The sequence below is a fragment of the Schistocerca nitens genome, chromosome 5, assembly GCF_023898315.1.
Source record: "Schistocerca nitens isolate TAMUIC-IGC-003100 chromosome 5, iqSchNite1.1, whole genome shotgun sequence".
In the NCBI taxonomy this organism is placed as follows: Eukaryota; Metazoa; Arthropoda; class Insecta; order Orthoptera; family Acrididae; genus Schistocerca; species Schistocerca nitens.
The window spans coordinates 396,887,778-396,903,098 of NC_064618.1; the positions used below are offsets into that span (position 1 = coordinate 396,887,778).

Consider the following 15,321-nt stretch of genomic DNA (forward strand, 5'->3'; position numbering starts at 1 on the left):
TACACAGCGCAATATGGAGCGGTACAGTTACAAATTCTGCAGTTGAGTTAGCATGGCTGTATAGAAAAATGTGAAACTGGGACACGAGAAACATCTTGGTCCATTCCGACGGTGTTAAGACTTCGCCCACGCGCATGTAGTCTAGTGCTGAGCATGGGTTACAATTATCGTGAAAAACCTAAAACATGCATCTTCGTAAACACATTCATTCAGCTTAAATTAATCCAGTTAAAACACCAAAGAAAGAAAATCTGAAAATCATACAAAGTACTCATAAAATGAAGTTTAAGAACCAAACGATCTCTTGTAGATATCAAAGGTGAAAACGTGTTTTTTTCCCTAAAGTTTGTATCCTGCTCCACTGCCTCTGAAGAAATTAAATTTTATGCTTGTTACTATCGTTGATATGCACCATTATTTTCGCTGCTACTCAGAAAATTATTCTTGCGTAAGATAAAATTATTGGCGTAAAGTACAAATATTTTAATGAAAATTTTTTACTGTTAAGAAATATTTCTTAACTTGTTGGAAACACTAGATTTACTCATATGAGGACATAATTTCAGAAGATTGACTCAAAAACTGACTTCCATAATAATCTTGATAACATTGGTACCAAGCACTCTCTGCTATGGGACACTCATAGGAAGCACCCTCTCCCACGAAGCACTTGTAAGAAGCATCCTCTACCAGCAATATTTCACTGAGCACCATACACCACGCAACATCGATGGGACATTTTGTGTACACTAATTCGATGTTGTTAGCTTTTAAGTATCAATGCAATTTACCTGTAGTAATATATTGGGTGTATTACCATTTTTTGAAGTGGCTCGGTAGCAGACTTAAGGATTAAATGACGAGAAAACGGAGGAGAAAACGGCAAAAAAGCACGTTACAGGAATATAGCTTGAGAAGCTAGCCAAAGAAGGTATTTTTGGTGAGAGAAACGAGGGGCTATATGGGGATTCTTTTGCTTTCTTTCTTTCTGTCGCTTACGCCATAGTCCCACAGCGATCACAGGGTCAGCGTGGTTACAACGGTTTGGCAATGTTAGTGTTAGGGATGGCCGGATGCCCTTCCTGCCGCCACCCCATACCCCCCAGGATGGAATCAGTGTTTCCCAACTGTCTGGGTCTAGTGTAAATCGTGAAATAGTGTGGACGTGTTTCAAATGTCTGCAATGCGTGTAACTGAGGCGGAACGTGGGGACCAGCCCGATATTCACCTAGCAGGATGTGGAAAACCGCCTAAAAACTTCATCCAGGCTGGCCGGCACACCGGTCCTCGTCGTTAATCCGCCGGGCGGATTCGGTCCAAGGCCAGCGTGCCTACCCGAGTCCAGGAAGCAGCGCGTTAGCGCGCTCGGCTACCCTGGCGGGTCGAGGGGCTATACGGAGATATGGGAGACAAAAAAGGAAAAGAAAGTGTCTGTTTGTTAAAAATGCCAGACTACAAGTCCAAAGATCTTGGGTTCGGTCCTGGTCAAACGTAAGATTTTTCTCTGCCACTTACCGCTTCTTTCATCTTTGGCTATGTTTGTTGCTGTGAAAAATGCAGTGGTTCGGGATTCACTTTAAACCGTAGGTCGGAGGCAGGAAACGGCATACACCCTCCGGCAGGACCATGCCTTTTAAAGCACTGTGATGTCCAAAACAATCTTCGGATTGATGACGATCATTGATGAAAGACTTTTCATTTTATATACAGGGTGATTCTTATGAACGTTTAAAAACCTCTTAAGTGACGTATTAGGTCTACAACTTTGCTTCCGCCATTTTGCAGTAGACGGCATTCGTGGAAAATAGTGGTGCAAGTCGTAGGTCGTAAGTGTCATACTTAGGCACTTGAGAACATAGCGCCATCAGAATATTAATCTATTTTTGATGGCATCTTAAAGTTATTCTCGGCTGGATATGTCAACTTACGAGCCCATTTCTCGTCATCTGCGGGAGGTTTTAATTTTCTGCTTTCATATGAAGAAATCTGCGGCTGACGCTCATAAGAAGCTGGGTAAGACCTATGATGAGAACCTTGCTAGTGACAGAACTTTGCAGAAATGGTTTCCATGCTTCAAGAGCGGCGATTTCGACGTTGAAGTCCGGCATGGTTGTGAAAGAGAGAAAGCTTTCGGCGCTACTGCAACTGACGAGAACAATCACAAGAGATCGTTATCGAAAGAAATTGATGTGTCTGAGCCGAGCGCTGGAAGACAAACGGCCACAGTACAACGATGTACATGAAAAGGTTTTTTTGCATCATGTCAGTGCTCGATCCCATGTCGCAAAACCCGCCAAAACATACCCGGAAACGTTGAAATGGGAAGTCCTACCCCACCCGCCGTATTCTCCAGACATTGTTCCCTTTGACTAAGAACTTTTTAGTTCAATGGCACACAACCTGGCTGCCCAGCGCTTCCTATCATGTGAACAATTGCTATACTGGATCGATGCATGGATCTTCTCAAAAGACGGCAAGTTCTTCCGCCGCGGGATTCGTATGCTGCCCAAAATATGGGAGAAAGTAGTGGCCAGCAATGGCCAATACTTAGAAACGTAAATTTTTTGTAAGATGCTCACAATAAAGACTCTAACTTTGAGAAAAAAAGGCGGAAGCAAAGTTGTAGCCCGAGCAGATAACGCTGAGACAAGACGCATGGGGGTTTTTAAACGTTAATGAGAAACACCTCACATAATAACATCGGTGCGTGGTTTTTATATGTTTTTTAATTTACCAAACCGATGTCGAGCACTTGTTCGTCGTCTGCGGTATTATATTTCACTTTCAAGTGTTCAAAGAATCCTTTCATATCTTTTATTTGATTATAAATGCGGAAAATTTTGCTTTCAAACATCTGTGACATATTTTGTTGTCAGTCTCTTGAGATACTATTAGCTGTAGACCTCCGGTAAAGTTTTGCAGCCCAACACATCTTGAGACTCAGCGAATCAGTCATACCGAAATAGACGATTTCCAGAATCTTGCTCCCGATTTACAACTGCACACGTTATACAGTAGGAGTTAGCGCAGCAACAAATGTTATCCGCCGTGGATTTGTCAGTAACTGATATACAGAAGATGTGTAGGGCGCACCTTCCTGCGCGACTATACAGAGTGATTCCACACTCATGCTCATAAATCAAGGATAATGCTGATACATGGTGAAACAACGCTCTGATGAGCGGTTTGCGGGTTTGAATAACCTCGGGCTATGACCGTGCGCTGCATCTGACCTGCGGTCGTCGCACGGTGGCGCTGGCAGCAGTCCACATACGGAGAGGTGTGTTGGTGCATGTCAGAGTACGGTGCAGCAAGTAAGTGTGCAGACGTTTTCAGACGTGTTAATGGTGACTGTGTGTTGAAAATGGATCAAAGAACATACATTAATGACGTTATGAGGGGTAGAATACTAGGGCGACTGGAGGCTGGTCAAACACAGCAGCCGGCCGCAGTGGCCGAGCGGTTCTAGGCGCTTCAGTCTGGAGCCGCGCGACCGCTACGGTCTCAGGTTCGAGTCCTGCCTCGGGCATGGATGTTTGTGATGTCCTTAGGTTAGTTAGGTTTAAGTAGTTCTAAGTTGTAGGGGACTGATGACCTCAGATGTTAAGTCCCATAGTGCTCAGAGCCATTTGAACCTCTTTTTCAAACACAGCAGATCGTAGCACAGGCTCTCTGTGTGCCACAAAGTGTGATCTCAAGATTATGGCAACGATTCCAGTAGACAGGAAACATGTCCAGGCGCTACAGTGCGGGACGTCCACAGTGCACAACACAACAAGAAGACCGATATCTCACCATCACTGCCCGCAGACGGCCACGGAGTAGTGCAGATAGCCTTGCTCGGGACCTTACCGCAGCCACTGGAAGAGTCGTCTCCAGATACACAGTCTACAGACGACCGAACAGACATGGTTTATTCACCCGGAGACCTGCAAGGGGCATTCCACAGAACCCTGGTCACAGGAGAGCTCGTAAAGCCTGGTGTCAAGAAAACAGTACATGGCCATTGCAATAGTGGTTCCAGGTTATGTTCACGGAGGAGTCCAGGTATAGTCTGAACAGTGATTGTCGCCGGGTTTTCATCTGGCGTGAAACAGGAACCAGATACCAACCCCTTAATGTCCTTGAAAGGGACCTGTATCGAGGTCGTGGTTTGATGGTGCTGGGTGGGATTATGATTGGTGCACGTACACCCCTGCACGTCTTTGACAGAGAAGCTGTAACAGGTCAGGTGTATCGGGACGTCATTTTTCACCTGTATGTCCGCCTTTTCAGGGGTGCAGTAGGTCCCACCTTCCTCCTGATGGATGATAACGCACGGCGCCACCGAACTGCCATCGTGGAGGAGTAGCTTGAAACAGAAGATATCAGCAAATGGAGTGGCACCACATTCTGCAATTATCCTTAATTTATGAGCATGAGTGTAACTAGCGTTTAAAAACCTCCGAAGCGACGTAGTTGACGCTCAGACAGGTAATGTAAGATAAGATTCATGGGGCCGCAAATGATAGGAAATGTCACAAAAGGGCATGACAAATGTTGAACATGCGACGTCAAAAGATGACGTAAATCGCCGCACGTGCAGCGGTTGAGCATGTCGGTCTGCCGCACCTGGTCATCCCAACCCAAGTTTTGCAGAAAGTATTTTTTTCATTGCCTGAGACAATTGCGTTTTTACATTGAGGCATTAATTTATTTACCGGTCTCGCGGTCTCCGATGGTTTATCGCAAAATACAGCACAACAAAAAGCTACCGTGTTGTGTCACAAGTAAATGAGTATTAGCGTCCGGATTGCTTCATTACCACTAACTGACCTGCGTTTTCTTTACTACATAATGTCTGTAAACAAGAAAAGAAGGGAGAAAGTAAAGGAACACAAAATAAGAACAGCTTTTGCTTGGTGACAGCAAGGACAATAATTTTGTAACATCTACGTTTACAACAGATCACATTTACAGGAGATGTTCGAAATTTGCACCTTCTGCTTGAATGGAATTATTGCGTAGCTCAATCATCCCTTCGCGCATGCGCTTGAAAATCACTACCCTCCGTATTTTGGATGTGACGTCACATATTCAACATTTGTCATCCAGTTTTGGGGTATTTCGCGACATTTACTGCCCCATATGTCTTAAATTACTTTTCTTGGCGTTAATGGAATCACAACACACCAACCAACCGACCGACAAAACAGCCGTGTGTAGGTGTTTTGATCGACCGGCCGACGAACTGTCGGGATGTCGGGCAGGTGGGACCACACGACAGCCGACGCCTCCCACCAGTTCACCTAACAAATCGTGCCGTGTGAAGAGCTGTCGTGCCAACCGCCAGACTGAAGTTCATCTTTCGTCACTGCGCGCGGGATTCAATGTTGTTCTACAGAATGCGAGGCGGACGAAACTGTGATAGAGTTTCTGATGAAATTTGAAGACTAGGGATGTTTGTGAGACACGTCATGCGACGAGTATAGCATACAGATGCAAGAAATAAAGCCTTTTTTTCTAATTGAATGCATTCATAACTGTTTCGTGTGGCATATAGAGAGAATGAAAGTCCGTCGACATTTTGCATTTCTGTTTTTACGTTTTATTTCCGGTACTTGTCGGAAACAAAATCTAAAAACCGACATATCGACATTTAATGTGCGTTAATTCCACCAACACCATTGCTTTATTGGTATAAGTGTTACAAGAAACACAGACTACAACCAAGCCTTGTGCTACGAACAGCAAAGTATGGGATTTACTTAGTTTTTACATTTCTGACTCTTGTCAAACGTCAAATGAATTTCTTTAACTTACATGTCATCCTTTATTATAGCGCGGCTCCCCGTCGGAAGTTCTAGTCCTCCCTCGGGCATGGGTGTGTGTGTTGTCCTTACCGTAAGTCAGTTTAACTTAGATTAAGTGGTGTGTAAGCCTAGATATCGATGACCTCAGAAGTTTGGTCCCATATGAACTTACCAAAAATTTTCAATTTCCTTTATGCTACGTGTATAAATAAATTAATATCGTTTACATGAACATGTTTTATATCTTTTGCTTTACCATGATGTTTTTCCTCAGTCAGCCAGAAATCACACTGCAGGTGTCAGGAATAATTTCAGTTGCTAATTGAGGCCTGCCGGAGTGGCCGAGCGGTTCTAGGCGCTACAGTCTGGAACCGCGCGACCGCTACGGTCGCAGGTTCGAATCCTGCCTCGGGCATGGATGTGCGTGATGTCGTTAGGTTAGCTAGGTTTAAGGGGCTCCGGAAAGGCTCAAAATCATGAAAAGTTCAATTTTTACTTTTTTGCGTTTTCTGAATCTGCAGACTATTACCTTTTAATAGATATATAATTTATTCAATTCCGAAGACTACAACTATTTTAAAATTTTTTTTGAAATGTGTTCTACATGGGCGTGACCCACTGCGGCGCTGTTAAACTGCTGTCAAATGGTGATATTATGCAATATTATGCAATAATGGAGGTGATAAAACCTATTTTCAGAGACTTAGCAGCACCTGAACTGTTGAAAAAGTGTATTCACGGAAAAACTCAAAACCCCAATGAAAGTGTAAATAGTGTTATATGGTCGAGAATCCCCAAGACTGTATTTGTTGGAATAGAAACACTTCACTTTGGTGTGTATGATGCTGTTGCGACTTTCAATGATGGCAACATTGTAAGGTGCAAGGTATTTAGAAATATGGGAGTGAAAGATAGGTTCTAACATGGTACGAGCGATGCTTGCTTTAGACAAGGAACGCCTTCGGGCTGCAGACAGGGCTGTAAAGAGTCTAGAAATACAAGCAAGAGTAAACAGGAGGAGGAACAAGAGGAAGCTGGAGGAGGAGTTTGCAGAGGATGAAGATAATCCATCCTATGGACCTGGAATGCACTAAAAAGTTAATCCAATCTTTGTCGCTCGATTCCCAAAACTTTTATTTTCTCATACTAATTACATGTTTTCTAAGGATCTTCCAAACATATTTGTTTCAAACTTTCAGTAAATGTTACAAGTACCTTCTGCATAATTTAACACAGCCTTTTTCCAAAAAACTATATATTTTTGAATATATAAATAAAAAATTGCAAAAAAATGTGAATTTTCATTACAATCGAAAGAAAATCATCTTTAATAACTGAACTAAAATTTTGTAAAATCCCTGTGTTAAGTTGTAGCCCATATTCCAATAAATAATCTGTAAAAAGTTCAACTTCCTACCTCAAATACTTTGTGAGGAAAGATGTAATTTATAAGCGTTATTTTAACATTGCAAGTATAGGGCGTTCCGGAGCCCCTTAAGTAGTTCTAAGTTCTAGGGTTCAAAAATGGCTCTGAGCACTATGCGACTTAACTTCTGAGGTCATCAGTCGCCTAGAACTTAGAACTAATTAAACCTAACTAACCTAAGGACATCACACACATCCATGCCCGAGGCAGGATTCGAACCTGCGACCGTAGTGGTCGTGCGGCTCCAAACTGTAGCGCCTAGAACCGCACGGCCACTCAGGCCGGCAAGTTCTAGGGGACTGATGACCTCAGAACTTAAGTCCCATAGTGCTCAGAGCCATTTGACCATTTTTTGCTAATTGTGGGGATACAACAGGGCTGAATCTGAGGTCCTCTTATCTTCTGCCACTGACCACTAATTGTAATGTAGTTAGCAACCTCTCCTTGCAGCTTACAGCCTCTCTCACGACTGTACTGTTTATCGTTAAGAATGATTTGATGATGTTCAGCAGCCCAGAAATGCATGGTTCAGCCATTGTTAGATAATTACGAAAATCATCGGCTCCCAGATCCTTAACGCTTTCAGTCCTGAATTTTTCTGGGGAAGGAAAATTTTTCTATATGTGGCTCTGCTCTTAGGTGATTTTTTTAATGATTTAGATGCAAGTTTTAACAAAAGTAAGTACCCCTTTTCAAAATATACTTTGATAATTTGTCTTAAGCCGCGCGGGATTAGCCGAGCAGCCGGCCGCGGTGGTCTCGCGGTTCTAGGCGCGCAGTCCGGAACCGTGCGACTGCTACGGTCGCAGGTTCGAATCCTGCCTCGGGCATGGATGTGTGTGATGTCCTTAGGTTAGTTAGGTTTAAGTAGTTCTAAGTTCTAGGGGACTAATGACCACAGCAGTTGAGTCCCATAGTGCTCAGAACCATTTGAACCATTTTTGATTAGCCGAGCGGTCTTGAGCGCTGCGGTCATGGACTGTGCGACTGGTCCCGGAGGAGGTTCGAGTGCTCCCTCGGGCATGGGTGTGTGTGTTCGTCCTTAGGATAATTTAGGTTAAGTAGTGAGTAAGCTTTGGGACTGATGGCCTTAGGAGTTAAGTCCCATAAGATTTCACACAAATTTTTTTGTCTTTATTTTATGGACTGAAATAACTAATTACGAAATATTCTCTATTGTAATAAATTGAAAAATGATTATTCAATAGTTATCCTGCAAAATAATAATAACAATATTAAAGTATACAATGGAATATAGCGAACCAACCATTTCCGTGCATTCTGGTGGTCACGAAAAAAATGGTTCAAATGGCTCTAAGCACTATGGGACTTAATATCTGAGGTCATCAGTCCCCTAGACTTAGAACTACTTAAACCTAAGTAATCTAAGGACATCACATACATCCATGCCCGAGGCAGGATTCGAACCTGCGACCGTTGCAGCAGGACGGGGTGGTCACTGCTACATTTAATTGCTCATATTTTCATAGTGGCGCTCAACAGTTGGTGGCACCTGCACGTAATGAAATTCACAAATGAGTACCTAAGGTTTCCATTGGAAAAAGACTTCTGTTGCAGCTAAGACACAGTAAGAGGTAAGGTACACAATTGTAGCCAGAGGGTCTGAAAGGGTTAAGTAACCTAGAAGCCTTCCTAAGAGACAATCTCCATTGCTTCCGAACTGACTATGCAAATGTAGACGAGATGTGGCTCAAATTCAAAGATATAGTAGCAACGGCAATTGAGAGATTCATACCTCATAAATTGGTAAGAGATGGAACTGATCCCCCATGGTACACAAAACAGGTCCGAACGCTGTTGCAGAGGCAACGGAAAAAGCATGCGAAGTTCAGAAGAACGCGAAATCCCGAAGATTGGCTAAAATTTACAGACGCGCGAAATTTGGCACGTATTTCAATGCGAGATGCCTGTAATAGGTTCCACAACGCAACATTGTCTCGAAATTTGGTAGAAAATCCGAAGAAGTTCTGGTCGTATGTAAAGTACACAAGCGGCAAGACGCACTCAATACCTTCGCTGCGCAGTGCCGATGGTACTGTTACCGACGACTATGCCGCTAAAGCGGAGTTATTGAACGCAGTTTTGCGAAATTCCTTCACCAGGGAAGACGAATGGAATATTCCAGAATTTGAAACACGAACAGCTGCTAGCATGAGTTTCTTAGAAGTAGATACCTTAGGACTCTGAGCACTATGGGACTTAACATCTATGTCATCAGTCCCCTAGAACTTAGAACTACTTAAATCTAACTAACCTAAGGACAGCACACAACACCCAGTCATCACGAGGCAGAGAAAATCCCTGACCCCGCCGGGAATCGAACCCGGGAACCCGGGCGTGGGAAGCGAGAACGCTACCGCACGACCACGGGCTGCGGACAGATACCTTAGGGGTTACGAAGCAACTCAAATCGCTTGATACGGACAAGTCTTCAGGTCTACATTGTATACCGATTAGGTTCCTTTCAGATTACGCTGATAGAATAGCTCCCTACTTAGCAATCATATACAACCGCTCGCTCACCGTTAGATCTGTACCTACAGATTGGAAAATTGCGCAGGTCGCAATCCATCGAACTACAGACCTATCTCATTGACGTCGGTTTGCAGTAGGGTTTTGGAGCATATATTGTATTCAAACATTATGAATCACCTCGAAGGGAACGATCTATTGATACGTAATCAGCATGGTTTCAGAAAACATCGTTCTTATACAAGGCAGCTAGCTCTTTATTCGCACGAAGTAATGGCCGCTATCGACAGGGGATCTCAAGTTGATTCCGTATTTCTAGATTTACGGAAAGCTTTTCACACCGTTCCTCACAAGCGACTTCTAATCAAGCTGCGGGCCTATGGGGTATCGTCTCAGTTGTGCGACTGGATTCGTGATTTCCTGTCAGGAAGGTCGCAGTTCGTGGTAATAGACGGCAAATCATCGAGTAAAATTGAAGTGATATCAGGTGTTCCCCAGGCAAGCGTCCTGGGACCTCTGCTGTTCCTGATCTACACTCCTGGAAATTGAAATAAGAACACCGTGAATTCATTGTCCCAGGAAGGGGAAACTTTATTGACACATTCCTGGGGTCAGGTACATCACATGATCACACTGACAGAACCACAGGCACATAGACACAGGCAACAGAGCATGCACAATGTCGGCACTAGTACAGTGTATATCCACCTTTCGCAGCAATGCAGGCTGCTATTCTCCCATGGAGACGATCGTAGAGATGCTGGATGTAGTCCTGTGGAACGGCTTGCCATGCTATTTCCACCTGGCGCCTCAGTTGGACCAGCGTTCGTGCTGGACGTGCAGACCGCGTGAGACGACGCTTCATCCAGTCCCAAACATGCTCAATGGGGGACAGATCCGGAGATCTTGCTGGCTAGGGTAGTTGACTTACACCTTCTAGAGCACGTTGGGTGGCACGGGATACATGCGGACGTGCATTGTCCTGTTGGAACAGCAAGTTCCCTTGCCGGTCTAGGAATGGTAGAACGATGGGTTCGATGACGGTTTGGATATACCGTGCACTATTCAGTGTCCCCTCGACGATCACCAGTGGTGTACGGCCAGTGTAGGAGATCGCTCCCCACACCATGATGCCGGGTGTTGGCCCTGTGTGCCTCGGTCGTATGCAGTCCTGATTGTGGCGCTCACCTGCACGGCGCCAAACACGCATACGACCATCATTGGCACCAAGGCAGAAGCGACTCTCATCGCTGAAGACGACACGTCTGCATTCGTCCCTCCATTCACGCCTGTCGCGACACCACTGGAGGCGGGCTGCACGATGTTGGGGCGTGAGCGGAAGACGGCCTAACGGTGTGCGGGACCGTAGCCCAGCTTCATGGAGACGGTTGCGAATGGTCCTCGCCGATACCCCAGGAGCAACAGTGTCCCTAATTTGCTGGGAAGTGGCGGTGCGGTCCCCTACGGCACTGCGTAGGATCCTACAGTCTTGGCGTGCATCCGTGCGTCGCTGCGGTCCGGTCCCAGGTCGACGGGCACGTGCACCTTCCGCCGACCACTGGCGACAACATCGATGTACTGTGGAGACCTCACGCCCCACGTGTTGAGCAATTCGGCGGTACGTCCACCCGGCCTCCCGCATGCCCACTATACGCCCTCGCTCAAAGTCCGTCAACTGCACATACGGTTCACGTCCACGCTGTCGCGGCATGCTACCAGTGTTAAAGACTGCGATGGAGCTCCGTATGCCACGGCAAACTGGCTGACACTGACGGCGGCGGTGCACAAATGCTGCGCAGCTAGCGCCATTCGACGGCCAACACCGCGGTTCCTGGTGTGTCCGCTGTGCCGTGCGTGTGATCATTGCTTGTACAGCCCTCTCGCAGTGTCCGGAGCAAGTATGGTGGGTCTGACACACCGGTGTCAATGTGTTCTTTTTTCCATTTCCAGGAGTGTATATAAATGACCTGGGTGACAATCTGAGCAGTTCTCTTAGGTTGTTCGCAGATGATGCTGTAATTTACCGTCTAGTAAGGTCATCCGAAGAGCAGTATCAGTTGCAAAGCGATTTAGAAAAGATTGCTGTATGGTGTGGCAGGTGGCAGTTGACGCTAAATAACGAAAAGTGTGAGGTGATCCACATGAGTTCCAAAAGAAATCCGTTGGAATTCGATTACTCGATAAATAGTACAATTCTCAAGGCTGTCAATTCAACTAAGTACCTGGGTGTTAAAATTACGAACAACTTCAGTTGGAAAGACCACATAGATAATATTGTGGGGAAGGCGAGCCAAAGGTTGCGTTTCATTGGCAGGACACTTAGAAGATGCAACAAGTCCACTAAAGAGACAGCTTACACTACACTCGTTCGTCCTCTGTTAGAATATTGCTGCGCGGTGTGGGATCCTTACCAGGTGGGATTGTCGGAGGACATCGAAAGGGTGCAAAAAAGGGCAGCTCGTTTTGTATTATCAAGTAATAGGGGAGAGAGTGTGCCAGATATGATACGCGAGTTGGGATGGAAGCCATTAAAGCAAAGACGTTTTTCGTCACTGCGAGATCTATTTACGAAATTTCAGTCACCAACTTTCTCTTCCGAATGCGAAAATATTTTGTCAAAATCGTCAAAACAAAATAAGAGAAATCAGAGCTCGGACAGAAAGGTTTAGGTGTTCGTTTTTCCCGCACGCTGTTCGGGAGTGGAATGGTAGAGACATAGTATGATTGTGGTTCGATGAACCCTCTGCCAAGCACTTAAATGTGAATTGCAGAGTAATCATGTAGATGTAGATGTAGGTAGTTAAATTTCAATTCCTCGCATTAGCCGATTCTGTGCCCACAGCTTCCACTCAACTTTTTTTTGTTTGGCCTTGTTACCTCTGATACAGCCAGGGGAAACCCACCTTTTCTGTTTCTGTGTAAAATCAAGGGGCATCTCGTAAAACATGAACAATGAACTTAAGATGAACGAGTCACAACAGTAGGGGCTACGGCGCTGCCATCGCTGAGTGCAGTCGGTCGGGACGTAGGTAAGCTGGCACGAAATTGGTCGGGCGGTCGACCAGCCGATAGCTTCGTGTGTGTGTAGGGGCCTCCAATAAGGACGTTCTGCAACAGCAGGTGGCGCCTTACCTGGCGGGTATCCCGGAGGGCGCCTCAGCTGCCCCCAGAGCCACACGGCCAGGGCGACCGCGGCGAGCAGCAGAGGCAGCACCAGAGAAAGCATGTCGTCTCTTCCCATTGCTGGCGGCTGGCCCGACGAGCACTGAACTGACGCCGCGTCAGGCGACAGACAGCCCGTCCGCGCAGACCCGCCGAGGAGGGCGGGGCAGGGAGGGGAGTGGAGCTCAGCTGACCCAGCCCCGTTGCTGCGCCGCTCGCTGACGCACTCTTCGCCGCTCGCGAAGACAGATGGCTCGTTCCCTCATCTTGTCCGTATCTGTCAGCTCCAGACCAACGCCTAGTTTGCATGTCACTCTGACCGCTTCCAATACAGGTGAAGAACTTCCATTTACGCACTTTCTGCTTTATAGTTTCTACTTCTATTTCTACATCTACATTTGTACTCCCCAAGCATAAGATACAAGCGTGTTTCAAACAAGTTGTTATGTTGTCCTGAGCCTGAAGACTGGTTTGCTGCAGCTCGCCAGCCTAGTGTATCGTGTGCAAACCTCCTCATTTTCACAAAGATTCTGCAACGTACATCGTGTTGAATCTGCTTACTGTTTTCAAACCTTGCTCTCAGCCTATAAACCCCCCTCCTCCCCCCCCCCTGCACCCCCACCCCCCAACCTGTCCCTTCTATTGCCAAATTGAGGATTCCTTGATGCCTCAGAAAGTGTCCTATTAACCATTCCTTCTTTTAGTCATACATGCACATCTACATCAAAGATTGGACCTTTTGGTCTGTTCCGTCTTCCTCAAAACCGTTCAAAACATCTCTTCATCGGTCTTCCTAATGATCTTTTACCGCGCGGGATTAGCCGTGCGGTCTCGGGCGCTGCAGTCATGGACTGTGCGGCTGGTCCAGGTGGAGGTTCGAGTCCTCCCTCGGGCATGGGTGTGTGTGTTTGTCCTTAGGATAATTTAGATTAAGTAGTGTGTAAGCTTAGGGACTGATGACCTTAGCAGTCAAGTCCCATAAGTATAAAAAAAAAGAACGATATTTTGCTTTTGTTTCATACTGTATGGATTTAGTGATTCTTTCAGCTGGAATACTATCTTCCCATCTTAACTGATATTCTTTCATCATGTCAGTTACATTTTGCATATCCAGTTCACCCCGGATTTCATAATTTCTCTTTTTATTCATCAAAGTATATCCAGGCCCCTTGTCTAAGGAAATTCATTTCATATGCTTCTCTTCTCTTTTCATCTCTCTCTCCTTAAGAGTCCAGTTATCGCATCAATTGAGCAGTGCTAGTATAGCCAGAACCTTATAGAACTTCAGAAGAGTATCTCTGTAAACTTTCTTTCTCAATATTCTGTGAAAAATTCTATATAAATAGTTAAACAGGACTAACATATTTATATTTCGTTGTTCGCCCTGTACATAATACTGCACCCTAAATATTTCAGTGTATTAACTTGTTCTTTGACCTGCTTAACAATTTCAGCTTTAATTCGCAGGGGCATCTGTCCTAAAAATGCCACTGAATTTGTCTTTTTGATGGAGACTTTCCGGTTGTATTCTCTGCCTATTTTACTTAGATCAAAGACTGGTTCTTGTAAGACGTTTTCATTTTGCCTGATAATTACTTGGCCGTCAGCAAAAATTAGAGTACTGATATAGACATCGTTAAATTTAAAAAGAGAGGGTGAAAATGGACACCCTTGCCTAACTCTTTGGTTTATTTTAGTCAGATTATGTTTACTGCCTGCTATTGTTATTTGTATTTTGTTATTCATGTATGGAACCTCTACAACTCACATGAGATGGACTCTCTCTGTTTCTTAAAATTTCCAACAAATTGTTTCAATTTATCAAATGCCTCTTCGTAGTCAATGAAGGCAAGAAAAGTTGGTGAATTGAATTCACATGTTCTTCTATTAGTTATGTCATGGTGAAGGTACAGCCCAAACATGCTTTACCTTTTCGAAAACCACGTTGGGCATCTTATAGTATAGTTTCAACGACTCGCGACAGTTGCTTTCTTAAAATTCTAGCATATAATTTATAACATGAATTCAGAAAGCTTATACCTCTGCACTTCTGACATTCATATCTGTTTCCTTTCTTACAGACTGGGTATACCTGGGCTATATATTCCACTTTTCAGGTATATAACCACTTCGGCAGCAAATATTCATAAAATCGAATGTTGTTTTTCCAATATTTTGTACCTATTTTATCAGCTCTGTATTGAATTTTTCCCACCTTGGAGTCTTCCTATTCTTGCTAGACGTTACTGCATCCTGTAGCTCCTCCAACGTTATTAACTCTACTTTCCTATTTGGTTCAGAGTCAGACAGAACCACCTGTGTATCTTGCACATCCATCCAGAGTGATTTATAGTATTGTAGCTAATTAGGTTCAGATACTGTGTTTATTTGCAGATTGTCCTTATCTTCCTTGTTTAAATGTTTCATTATCGTCTATGCTTTGTCTTG

General features: G+C 44.8%; 1 protein-coding gene across 2 annotated transcripts in view; it reads right to left on the reverse strand.

The window, feature by feature from the left end:
- The window catches only part of LOC126259543 (methyl farnesoate epoxidase-like), a 209,319-nt gene extending 196,350 nt beyond the window's left edge, over window positions 1–12,969 (reverse strand). For both annotated transcript variants that reach the window (XM_049956421.1, XM_049956419.1), the window contains exon 1: window positions 12,844–12,969. In XM_049956421.1, coding sequence (XP_049812378.1) covers window positions 12,844–12,952 — 109 coding nt within the window. In that variant the 5' untranslated portion in view covers window positions 12,953–12,969. The remainder of the gene's footprint in view (window positions 1–12,843) is intronic.
- Window positions 12,970–15,321: the final 2,352 nt, after the last annotated feature.